General features: G+C 37.8%; 1 protein-coding gene across 1 annotated transcript; it reads right to left on the bottom strand.

The window, feature by feature from the left end:
- Nucleotides 1–8,678: 8,678 nt before the first annotated feature.
- On the bottom strand, nucleotides 8,679–13,140 carry LOC117982577 (uncharacterized). The gene is made up of 2 exons (XM_069498571.1): nucleotides 12,207–13,140; nucleotides 8,679–8,787 (listed from the first exon to the last, which is right to left on the bottom strand). Exons 1-2 carry the CDS (start codon nucleotides 13,076–13,078, stop codon nucleotides 8,760–8,762), a joined length of 900 nt encoding a protein of 299 aa, XP_069354672.1. The 5' UTR covers nucleotides 13,079–13,140; the 3' UTR covers nucleotides 8,679–8,759.
- Nucleotides 13,141–13,920: the final 780 nt, after the last annotated feature.

The following is a 13,920-nucleotide window of genomic DNA, read 5'->3' as shown; positions in this document are numbered from 1 at the left end:
CGTTATCTTATTACTATACAGATCATGCCCACGTGTAATGTTGCCAAGAATACTACTATATAATAACTACTTGGTTAAATAATAAGTAATATGTATTGTTCTTCTTTGTCATTGTTTCTATGTAGTAAATAATTTTATAAAGCACCTATCCTTATAAGGGTACCATATTATCGTATTCAACATGCCATGAGCACATGATTGCTTCATCTTACCTAGTACCTACTGCTAATGGAATGTCCTTTCGACTTCTCTAGTCTGCGTCCGTAATTTACAATATTGATACGATCACAACATTAACGAAACGTCATTTAAGGTAAGGCTTCAGGCTTTTATTTTATCTTAGAAAGCATCTTTACTTATCATCAGGTGTGATTGCAGTCAAGCGCCAGCTAGTTTACAGTAGATATTATTTCCTTGAATTGAAAACCTATATGTGGTCGAATCATAGAATCCAATAATTTTGACAGAGCTAATGATGAAGAATGACACTACGTTGGCCTAGTGCGGATTGGCAGACTTCACTCATTTTCGAGAACACTAAGGAGAACTCTCAAGCGTGCAGGTTTCAATGTTTTCCTTCACTGATAAAAAGCAAGTGATATCAGAAACGGCCCTTGAAAATTCAAAAACTTACGCTCCAAAATCGATTCGTTTGTTTTGAGGATCTAAACTTAAGTTCTGATCTTATAATATAAAAAAAATCGGTCAAGTGTGAGTCGGACTTGCACAAGAAGGGTTCCGTACCATCGTACACGAAAAAACACATTTTAATTTGAATAGTGGCAAATTTTGAAATTTTTAGTATTTGCTGTTAAACGCCAATAGAAACACACATTCTGTGAAAATTATTTCAACTCTCTACGGGTTCATGAGATAGATACATCCCGCTGACAGAGAGACGGATGGACGGAAGTACAGCGGAGTCTCAGTAATAGAGTCCCGTTGGCACCCATTGGGTACGAAACCCTAAAAATGAAATACAAATGCTACATAGTACAGTGCTTGTAACCCGGCACTCCTTTGATGGAAAAGAATAACTTCAATTAAGGAACAGTAAAAGAGACTTCTTAACGATTTCTTGTTCGCCGCACAACGGAGAAAAGCAATTAGCCAGCGAATTGCTCTCGAGACAAAGGCGAGCTACACATACAATTTGAGAAGCTAAATGGATACCATTAATTGATTTACTTTGGGGTAAAAAACGGGTAATTACCCGTTTTTAGCAAGCCAACACAGGCTCAGAAAAAGCGGTTCTTTAATCTACGCCTGCACGTGGTAATAGAATAAAATATCATGTGGTAGTTTCCTGTCTAGTTGTTATCTTGTCTCTCTTTTAATTCCATCTTTATAAAGGAGATCATTCAAAACGTACTAAAGATTTTCAAACTACAATATCTTTTCGGGTAGCCCCCTTACAGCTTAGCTGTAGTAATAAAATATGTTTAGAATAGTACGACCTATCGAAGGAATTGCTAACTTTTTTTGGCCGGCACTTTCAAATTTTGGCATTTTTGTATGGGCAGTGATCTCCTTTCAACAGTTTTGCACTGCATCGATTGAGACAAAAAAATCCAGCCCGAAAGCCTATTTGATATAATCAAATATCAAAACATTGAACGCTTTAGTTTATTTAAATCGGTTGAGTTAATTTTATGATAAACGTACGAAGTTGTAGGCAAAATCAAGTTTATAAAATATCAGTATAAAAAATATAAATGCCAAACTGTGCTTGTTTGTTGATTTGTTCTTCAATCATGCTAATATTATAGATTGACGTGATTCTTTGCACAGATATCGTCAAAGACCTGGAGAGTGACAATGGCTACTTTTTAACCGAAAATCAAAGAGTTTCCCACAGGATGTTTAAAATCCTAGATTCACGCGGATGAAGTTGCGGGCATCGGCTAGTAAAAAATATCTGTCACGCACTTTTTGGTGAAGAATTTGTACAATACAATTGTAATTATAATCGGTATATAGTCGAAAATACGTAATTTTTGTACACTCAGATACTTGTATAATAAAATATTATACGTAAAGCTGAAATTTTCGAAATTTTCTATTAGTGCAAAGGCGTTTGCATTTGCTAGTTTCCTACTCAAAAAGTTAAAGCAATGTTACTTCATCTCGTGTATCTTGCAGTACTTTCATGAAGAAGTTTAGTTTGACGTGGATCGCTTTCCAATAACGTCGTTAGAAAGTCGTCCGAATAAAGTTGGGTCATCGATTTATAGGTAAACTTCCTAACCCAAAAAACCCGCCTATAGTTTTTTGCTACAAATTCGATGTGTAACTTCAATTACTGTTTCTACATAATTGAAAAATGTTACAAAAATCCTGATATTCATTTCTTCCGCTAAGTTATCTGCCTCTTTATTAGGTACCTTTTCTTTTTTGCAGTTATTTTTTAAATCTATTAGAATCCATACTAATATTATAATTACTAAAGTGTGTCTGTCTGTCTATCTGTCTGTCTGTCTGCTAGCTTTTCACGGCTCAACCGTTCAACCGATTTTGACGAAATTTGATACAGAGATAGCTTAAATCCCGGGGAAAGACAGGAGTTTTAAAACCTAACTCCACGCAGACGAAGTCGCGGGCATCTTCTAGTTTAATATAAAAGAAAGCTATTTTTTACAATATTCCAATAAGCAATTAAAGCTTTTTTACACTAGTATCAGTAGCATCTGAATCCAAGAAAATACGCTTAAAAAAACCGTACCCACTTACCGTATTTTATCGGATCATATGGAATGACATTCGCATTTGCTTAAAGTTTTCTTGATCCATATTATACCTTCATATTATCCTCCAAAATTTCGTAATTTCGTCTATTTAAAGGCAAAATTAAGGAAAAAAACAGTACTTACGAAATTAAATTAAAACTGTTATTCTGCTTAAACGATTGCTTCGCTATGAAAAATTCATCGCGAGTCAGCGGTTGTTCTATCCGTTGTGCAACCTTATTTCAAAAATAATATTATTTCAACGTTAACTTACAGCGGAATTGTTGCGAAATCGCATAATTGCAAGTTTATACTTTATATCCCGAATTCTGGCGAACATTAATTATATCCTGTAAGTTCTTGTTTTTTTGGTGTACAAATTATGGTGTAAAATTGAAAATCAAAACGGTTTAGTTCAGGAGCAACTACCTTATAATGAGGACACCGATTAATGAGGAGCTCCTTATAGCACACGTAAGGGGAAAAATTAAAATATGTTCATGAACTAATAATTAGTATTTTCAACTTTCGAAGTGAGTGACTATATCAAGTGGGGTATCATATAAAAGGTACCTGTACATTCTAAAACAGATTTTTATTTATTTTTATGCAAAAACTATGTTTTTGAATTATCGTGCAAAATGTCGAAAAAATACGACTGTAGTACGGAACCCTCATTGCGCGAGCCTGACTCGCACTTGGCCGGTTTTTTTTATTCATATAAATGTACAAGGAATCGGGCTAACCTGGAACCTGTAAGGCAGTCTTTAATAAACCCATGCCCCTTTGGTTTCTACACGGCATCGTACTGGAACGCTAAATCGCTTGGCATCACGGCTGAACCGGTAGTATGGTAACTAGCCACGGCTGAAGCTTCCCACCAGACCTGACCAGAAATTTAGAAATTATAAAATTCCAACCCCCTGAAAGGAATCGACCCGGATCTCCAATTAATAAGACCACAGTACTTACGACTGCGCCAGGGAGGTCGTCATTAGTAATAATCAATAGTCTCTACTCTCTACCAATATCATTAATTCTTATCCAATCCCACACGTCGTGTTTAAATTTTTTAACATAATTGGACTTTTGGAACTACTTCCAAAAGTCCAATTAATTAAGTTAAAAATAAAATAATAAGAAAAATCAGTTACCAATTTCGACGGAAAGACAAATAGATACAAAAAAAAGTCAACCTAGTAAAAAGTTTTTAAAAAATTGCCTTCTACGCTAAAATTAGAAGCTTCACTTCAAAAACAGGGCTCTTCAAATCCCATATTTTTCAGAGCGGACAAAAGATATAGTTTATAAGTACCTTATCTGTTTGTTGGTTAAGTAACTTTGGTAAAGAAATAGGTAAGTAGGTACGGGCGTTACACTACCTAGCTTGTAAAGGCCGTGTCTGGTAAAGACAATGGCAAAGGAAAGTTTATATTTATCTCGAGATCCGTTCGATACGTGACCAATTTTAGTTCAGTGTGCTGTTTCTCCCGGAGGTATTATTTCCGTTATGAACAAGACTTTTTGATATTCGACCAAGCTATGACTATAAGTTCTTTAAAAAAGTTGTTATATATAAAAAAACCGGCCAAGTGCGAGTCAGGCTCGCGCAATGAGGGTTCCGTACTACAGTCGTATTTTTTCGACATTTTGCACGATAATTCAAAAACTATGATGCATAAAAATAAATAAAAATCTGTTTTAGAATGTACACCTTTCATATGATACCCCACTTGATATAGTCACTCATTTCGAAAGTTGTAAATACTAATTATTAGTTCATGACCACAATTTAATATTTTTTGTGTGATCTAACCCTAAATTCACGGTTTTCAGATCCCCAAATGTCAGCTATAAGATCTACCTACCTGCCAAATTTCATGATTCTAGGTCAACGGGAAGTACCCTGTAGGTTTCTTGACAGACAGACAGACAGACAACAAAGTGATCCTATAAGGGTTCCGTTTTTCCTTTTGAGGTACGGAACCCTAAAAAGCTTATATGATTAGCCATGAGTGGTTTTGTTTAAAAAAAATAGTAGTAGGAAAAATTCAACAATTCCCTGTATGGTTTGACAAACTTGTGCTATAAATTATATCAAGTCTCGAGACAGGCGTACGTCACGTACGGCTCCAAATTAAAGCTGCATTGCTGCTCAACCCAAACTAGTCTAGTCTTCCCCTTTGTGTTGCCAAAGGAACTTTTGTCTTAAACTACAAGACCAGACTGGAAGGTTAAATTTCAGAAACCCTAATTTTATTGCTTCTCTAATATTTTAAACGGAACCTAAGTCCTAAGTATCTTGTTTTGAAATTATTTTTAGCTGATAGTTTTACTTGTTTAGTATAGACTAATCTTGTAAGCTGTGGTAGCCTAGTGGTTAGGATGTCCGCCTTCCAATCGAAGGTCGGGGGTTCGATCTCGGGCACGCACCTCTAACTTTTCGGAGTTATGTGCGTTTTTAAATAATTAAAATATCACTTGCTTTAACGGTAAAGGAAAACATAGTGAGGAAACCCGCATGCCTGAGAGTTCTCCATAATGTTCTCAAAGGTGTGTGAATTCTGCCAATCCGCACTTGGCCAACGCGGTAGACTATGTCCAAAACCCTTCTCACTCTGAGAGGAGACCTGAGCTCTGTAGTGAGCCGGTGATGGGTTGATCATGATGGTAATGAGTATAGACTCAATAGCGGCGGGTCAGACGGGTCACCTTAAGTGATTACCGCTACCCATGCACCGGTTTTGATTTGCAGCACCAGTGATCATGATGAAGATGATGATGATGATTAATGGAAAGGGGGCATGCCTCTTACCAATGAGAAATTCAACTCAGAGTAAGGATGGGTTAGTAAAGAATGCGTTTATCGAAATGAAAACATAAAAGTTTCGTTAACAAGTTCATTGTTTTAACATGACTTATTTTCAATCGACAAGCATCTGCCGATATAGGGTTTAACAGTAATAAAATTTAATTGGATAGCGCGAGAAAATAAAAACATTGGCAGCTCTTCAAGCTCGATGCCAACACTCCAATCAGCAGATCAGCTTCCGGAGTGCATATCAGACGAATTTATACGAGATATGATTGATAAATATCGATTTATTCATGTTCCGTGCACCGTCTACATTTTTGGCAGCCACCCATGGATCTGATAATATTATTGCTATGTAAACATCAATGAATTTACGTTCTTTTTTGGATGGAAGCCAAGAAGTTATAATGCACCAAGATTTGCGTGGCCCGTTGAGACATGCGTGAGTGTGAATTGTGATACTCCATAGGAAGCTGTACCTAGTTGACTATTTGCACCTGACATAACAATCTCCTTTTTCTGGCGCCTTTTCATCGTTCATCTTATTTAAGTAACAGGAAAAAAACGAGTTAAAGTATTACCTTCATTTCAAGTTCTATTTATAACTTATTTATACCTGTAATGGCACAACTTGAATTCATTCGGACGTATTTTAAGCCCAATCAATATTCTATGCCCTTATTAAAGCTGATTAAGGCCAGTCTAGTTATTTAGGTACATATTTACTTTAAATATATAAAAAAATAAGGATGTCTCTTCACGGACAAAATACCTAAGTACCGAGTATGTACTTCTACTGATCTGAACCTTATAGAATTTGATTTCTATAACAATACAACAATAAGTCATCTCCGGTTTCTAAATCAATCTTAATCCTGGTAGTGCAGTAGGTAACATCCATACAAGCCGTGAGTACAAGGATCAGTCGATTTTGAATTGATGTTGGTAAAATAAAGCTGTGTTATAGGATGTAGGTAGATAGAAAATAAAAGGTGCGTGGTTGCAGCCGCGCGATGCATGAGTCAGTGGAAATATAGCTTGTAATGGAGTAACTGCGTTTCTTTGAAACTACCCAAAAACCTATAAATAACAAGCTGATACTAATAATTGGCGAGTTATCTAATAACATATTGTTATAATAACAATAGTTATTAGCTCGCTTTGAAAGCAAATAGGTACAATAGCAATGTAGGCAGTAAATTATCACGCTCTAGTCGATAATGCAGCTGTCACCGATGTTGCAACCAACTGAATATATTTCCATATCCAGGTTATTGTCAGTATAAATTATTGTCAAAGTATAATTGTTCATCGATTTTGAATAGGGACAATTTGATACGCTTTACGAAACTTTGATAAGACAAGTTTCCCGAGCGCGTTCTCCTGTGCTCCTTATACAAACGTACTCGTAGTTGTCTTTTCTTTTCCTACAAAGTTGGTCACTTAACAACGACTAGGCTCCCAGACATATAAGAAACTAAAAGGTCAAAAAATCTCCAAAGTCGGTCACTCATCAACGGCTAGGCGTCAAGGTATGAAGGAAACCAAAAGTAACTATTTGGATCTTCAAAGTTACCTATCCAGGAACCAGCTTGCATTAACAACAGTCCAGTGTAACCGACTGATAATAATTTTATAATCTCGACACCTCCTACGTATAATATCGTAACTGCATTTTATCAACTTTACAGTAGAGCTGTTTAAAGTTTTGCAAGCAGATTAATGATGCTCATGAGGTCAAATACTGTCGTATAGGAACCAAATTTCGCATACAGCTACATTTTTATGAGTGGAACATTACCTTTGAAAAGGTTACTTGATTTTTTTGCCAGATTTCGTTAAAAATCACATACGATATTTTACTTTGGAAAATATCAATCGTATTTCATTGTATATAGTACTTACTATACTTTACGTCGAACATAATGTAGGATTAAATAATTTTTGCTACACATACGATAATTTACATTCATACTAATTAAATAATAATGTGTATTACTACAGTATACTATAGATTAAAGTCATTATAACGTAACGCGGGTAATATATTGAGGAATAATTTCTTTCCTTAAACTAAAATATAATGTATTTCATAATTACAACAGTCCAAATGAACATCAACTACTCTCGAAAACTTAAAAACTAATCAATGCTTTTTTCATTATTATTATGGTTGTAATATTACTAGTAGTGTTATATTCGAAAACATTATTAAACCCCTATAATTACGGAGACAATTTTGAAATAAAATATATAATAATTTAAATCCGCGAGACAAAAATCTCTTTCAGAAACTAAAAATATAATAAACTTTCTTTACTTATTGGTCGAAAGTATAATAAACTTAACTGCTCAGTGTTTAATATTACAAAACTAGTAAAACAATAAAAAAAAATATTCTAAAAAATTAAGCCAAATCCAAATTAATTGCCAATTTTATTCTGGTATACTTTGGGAAAAAATCATGATGAGCACTGGGGATGATTTGAGCCTTGCACATTAAGTCATCTTTTTTTGCCTTTGAAATCAGCCGTCTATGGTCACACAGAACAGTGGATACACATTGTTTCCTGGCAGACGCCTTCATAGATAAAATATGATAATCAGCAGCTAAATCATTTTTATAAAACAACTTAAAATAATCTTCAGGTTTGACAAAGACGTCTCTTATTTTATTCCATTGCATTTTATCCCCATGAGTGTTTTCAACCTAATTTCCCTTTGACAATGCTTCCTAATCAAAAAAATCGGTGTATTTTAATTCCTCAACTATGTAAAGCTTTCCTTTTTGCTTAGCCCAGCGTACGTACGTGTACACAAATTATTCATTTACTGAAAATGTGTTTAAAAACATCTTTTAACATACAGTTAAATGATTTCCTTGAGTTTCCAGTCTATAAATTTAAGTAAAATAACGCTTATATTCAGTATCAGCAAAAACCTTGCGTTTTATTTGTTTCATAACCAAATTTGCCATGACCCCAAAACCTATTGAAAATCAGTATTCTTTCTTCTTCATAATATGATACGTAGGACTCAAAGATTTACCACATCTTACAGTAACCATCACTACTCTCATTAACTCATACTGCTTGCCGAAGTTTCTTAGCATTCTCCTTTTGTTGTCTTTCTGATAGATATGGATCAATGAAACAACTGCTCGGTCGGACGGTCCGTTTATTACTGGAGATCTACCTACATGAAAGGTGTAATACACATCACTCCTCCACACTTAATTTTTGGAACCTGCTGACAAACAATAATAATCTTAAACTAAAACACAGTAGGTACCCAAATAATTAATCGCTAAGTATCAATAACAAAATAAACCGCACTAAAAATATTTTCTATAGTCAACTTTTTTTCTATTGCGCTTACTTCGACATGAGAGTGTGGGTGACGGCGCGGGCGCGTTCGCGCTAAGTTCACGTTGAGGTGATTGCTCAGGGTCAGCCACCGTGGGTGACGGTCCACCCTGCGACGCTGCCGCCGCACTCCCGGATTCCGACTGCGCAAGCCCTCGCTCACACTCTCCGTCCTCACAATCGCCCCATTCTTCCCCATCACCGCCATCTGCCACACATTCGACATCCGGTGCCGTTGTTGCTTGAGTTTTATCAGTTTCTATTTCCACCGCCAGCTCGTCGGTACATTGAGTGTTCGCGGGAAATAAGGACTGATTATTATTATCAATGGGGCTGGCGATTGCGGTCTCGGCTGAAGGTGGTGGAGAAGGTAACTGATAAGACTCTTTCTTTACATCTTCTTTACCGGTATATTTTATTATTTGATCTACGTGTCTAATACAGCAAACTTCCAGGTCGTGAATTAAAATTCTATACATTTTATTCCCTATCTTCGCTTGTATGGTCCCCAATTGCCATGTCTCCTTCCGAGCACTGTACCATCGAGTCCAAACAACGTCTCCAATGTCAAAGGTTCTTTTAGTTGCTTGGCAGAAACCACGATCCATCCTACTCGACGGCAAAATCAAGTCAAGACGGGACCGCAGATTTCTGCCAAACATCAACTTGGCCGGTGTCTGGCCCGTAGTACAGTGCACGGTATTTCTATAATTAAATAAATATCCTAGTAACAATTCATGAGTCTGCTGTATTGACGGACTATCTTTTATAATACATTTTAACATTTTTTTGCACGTTCTTACCGAGTTCTCGGCTTGACCGTTACTGGGCGGATGATATATGGGTGTCGTCATGTATTTAATGCCGTTATTTAAACAAAATGTTTTAAAATCGTTCGAGTTTATTTTAACGTCATTATCGGAAACCAATACCTCTGGAAGACCATGTGTGGAAAAAATCGTTTTAAGTTTCCCTATTAGAGCCTTTGTCGACGTGCCACTATGCATATATACACACTCAATCCATTTGCTAAAGGAATCGACCACAATCAGGTACACTTTTTGCTCAACGGTCATGTAATCTATGTGTATGCGCTGCCAGGGGCAAGCCGCGGGCGGCCAGGGCGCGGGGGGGTCGCGCGGCGGCGCAGGGCGCGCTTGCACACACGCCTCGCACGAGCCGATCCAGCGCTCGATATGTGCGTCTATCTGAGGCCACCACATACGCTGACGTGCATTGCTTTTACATTTGACAATGCCTAAATGAGAGTTGTGAAGCTCGCGCAACATCTTTTCCCTTAATAGGGACGGTATGACGATTCTATGGCCCCTAAATAGGCATCCGTTTTCGAACTGTAGATCCGACTTGCACCGAAAATAAGGTAAAATTGATTTACAGCTTATTTTACGAGGCCATCCTCGGTTCATATACTTAATAACTGTTTGCAAGGTAGCATCGCGCTCCGTCATCTGTATTATTTCACGAATAGTAGTCGCCGCGGACGTTTCGTCTAAAAACTTTAGGGCATAGTGAGCGTCCAGATCATCATGATCGGTAGATTCACCGTCGCACTTTAAGGGCGCGCGCGAGAAATAATCAGCAACCTTATTGTTATCGCTAGACACGTATTGAACCGTATAATTATAAGCCGACAGTATAATTGCATATCTCTGTAATCTAAGCGCCGTCGTCACCGGTATACCCGTCTTACTATTAAAAATAGACACTAAAGGCCTATGGTCGGTTTTTAAAATAAAAGGTTCTTTACAACCATATAAGTATTGGTGAAAACGTTTCACACCGAATATGATAGCAGTCGCCTCCTTCTGAATTTGGCTGTAATTCCTTTCACTGGTGGCGAGCGAACGCGATGCGTACGCCAACGGTCGCTCGCTGCCGTCGTCGGCGCGCTGCGACAACACGGCGCCGAGGCCGTCGGGGCCGGCGTCCACCGCCAGCACGAGCTGCGCTCCGGGCTCGAAGTGCGCGAGCACGCGCTCCGACGCCAAGTGCCGGCGCACGGCCGCCACGGCGTTCCGTTGTCGCGAGCCCCACTGCCACGGTACATCGTTACGTAATAATTCGTGCAGTGGACACAATAAAGCTGACGCATTAGGAATAAAATTCCTATAATAATTCACAACGCCTAAAAATCTTTTAACATCGGTGATGTTATTAGGTTCCGGTGCGCTAATAATGGCTTTCACTTTATCTGGACAAGTCGATAAGCCCGATTTACTTATGACATAACCTAGATACTTGACGTTTTTCTTAAAAAATTCGCATTTACTCTTTTCTAAACGTAAGCCGGCGTCACATAATCTTTTTAAAACTTCACCTAGCCTTTGCAAATGGGAGTTTCTATCGGGGCCAGTAATGCATATATCGTCGAGCCAAACGCTAACTCCATCTATCCCTGTGAGCAGGGTTTCCATCGACTTTTGAAAAATCGCAGGAGCGTTGGCCAACCCGTATACCAATCTAGTATATTTAAAAAGACCTTTGTGGGTGTTAATTGTCGTAAGTTCCTGAGAAGATTTATCTAGAATAAACTGGTTATACGCATTCTTTAGATCGATTTTGCTATATCGCTCACCCCCTCCTATTTTTGCAAAAACCTCTTCAATTCGGGGCAGAGGGTATTTTTCGATTAAGAGATCCTTATTTAAAGTTATAGAAAAATCGCCTGCAATTTTAACTTGGCCGTTTGCCTTCAGAACAGGCACTATTGGAGTAGCATATTGAGAATAATTAACTGGAACTAAAATGCCTAAACTAACTAATCTGTCGAGCTCTTGTTCGACTTTATCTTTTAAGGCAAAAGGTACGGTACGCGGTTTAAAAAATTTGGGAACTGAATTATCTTTTAGTTGTAGTTTGACTTTAAATTTATTAAACGAACCCAATTCATCTCGCCAAACATCGGGAAACTTTTCTAATAATTCTTGTGCATCCGTATCTTCACATAAAGAGTTAATTTTAGTAGTAATAATTAGGTTGAAGGCGGACATAAAATCCCGACCTAACAGGGGTGGCCCTCCGTCTTTAATGACAAAAACTCTAATTTTCTTCTTTAAATTATTGAAATTAGCTTCAATAATGAAAAACCCTAAGGGTGAGATCTTATGTCCACTATACATGCACATTTTTACATTACTTTTTGTTAACTTATAATCTGCAAACTTATCTTTAAATAATGTATCTGAAATTACACAGACACTAGACCCTGAATCGAGTTCCATAGTTATATTTTTATTTCCCAATGTTAAATCCACTAGGATAGGTTTATCACTCACGTACCTTATGTTAATATTATGGCATTCCTCACATGACTCATGCCCTCCGTCAGGCAGCTCCTCGTCATCGACGTGGTAAACACCCGAGCTAGAATTAGGGCAAACTTTTTTTAGGTGCCCCTTTTGGAAGCACTTTTTACACTTATAACCCCTAAAAAAACACTTTTCACTTTTATGATTATTTAACCCACAAACACTGCAGCGCGAAGTATCACGTAGCTTTGGTGGATCACCGTCGCTCGCGCGCCCGTCAGCGCGGCCTTTCCGAGCCGCCGCGGCGCGACCGGCGCGACCTTGAAACTTAGCTCGGAACAGCGGCTCCTCCTTGACTTGAACTTCGCTCGTACTGGGCAACGCCTTAGCCTTCTTGGCACACTCCGCCTGCTCTGCCAGCTCAATCGCCCGACCCAGCGTAAGCGAGGACGGCTTCTGTTCAAATAGCTTATCGCGTTCTGGTCCTGAGCCCAGACCGAGGACGAAACGATCTAGTAAATTCGTCTCCAAGGCGGTGCCGAAGTCGCAATAGACTGCGAGACCTCTAAGTCGCGCCGCCCAGTCTCCCAATGATTCGCCTGGACTCCTGCTCGCTCCGTAAAATTTAGCTTTATCGGCGAACGAACACTGCTTCAGCTTGAAATGACTGTCGAGTAATTCTATCAGTCCTGCGTAACTTAACGACTCCAACTCTTTCGGGAATGCTAGATTACGCACCAAGCGGTATGTCTCATCGGTCATATGGGTTAGAAGAACTCCGATTTTAGATTCTTCATCCGGCACTTTATTAATTTTCAAGAATTGCACTAACTTCCCTTTAAATATCTGCCATTCACTAGTTTTATGGTCAAAAACTTGCAAATTCCCCAAATAGGCCGACATTTTTAACGATAATAATTTTAAAAAAATACGGGTAAGCAATCCCACCGCGTAGCCAAATGATAGATATGGATCAATGAAACAACTGCTCGGTCGGACGGTCCGTTTATTACTGGAGATCTACCTACATGAAAGGTGTAATACACATCACTTTCCATTTAGTAACATGTCAACGTCTGATATTTCCGTTTCTTGGGTTGTTCTTCTTTTTCCTAGAAGTTTGTATGAGGACGAAGACAATGGCGAGTTTGCTTGCGGAGTGTAAACCAAATTAGCTTAGGTTGAATCAACAGCCTATAGTGGTAAGGAAGGGACAAACTATTTTATAATTTCGAAATTTTATTTTTAAATACTCATCCTACTATGAAAAATATATGATAAAATATACATGTACAACGAATTAATTAAAACTTTTTGCTTAACATCACTGTTCCCTACTTTGTTACGTAAGTGAAATACGATGTCTTTGATGTATTTTCTCAAAACCAGATAAGCAATCCATCATTTGGTTTATTCCCACAATATTTGCGTCAGAGGGGGGAGTGGTGATTCTGTGAAAAAAAGTACAAAATATCTTATAATTGAGATTTTTTGAAAAGAATACTATTGTAAGTTATTTTTCATAGCGTAGTAAAATATCTTAAATACAACATAGGATAGAAAATCACGAAGAAATTCCGACGTAAAGTATTGTAAGTACAAATACGGGAACCGTGTATATATTGTTTCCATCGTAGAGTATCTTAAGTATATACTTACGATATTTGAAAAGTAACTGAGATCGAAGTAAAATATGGTGAGTCATACTTAAGATATTTCACTATGGGTATTATACAATTTTATAT

The sequence above is a fragment of the Maniola hyperantus genome, chromosome 5 (genome assembly GCF_902806685.2).
Source record: "Maniola hyperantus chromosome 5, iAphHyp1.2, whole genome shotgun sequence".
NCBI lineage: Eukaryota > Metazoa > Arthropoda > Insecta > Lepidoptera > Nymphalidae > Maniola > Maniola hyperantus.
This window is presented reverse-complemented; position numbering and strand designations above follow the sequence as displayed.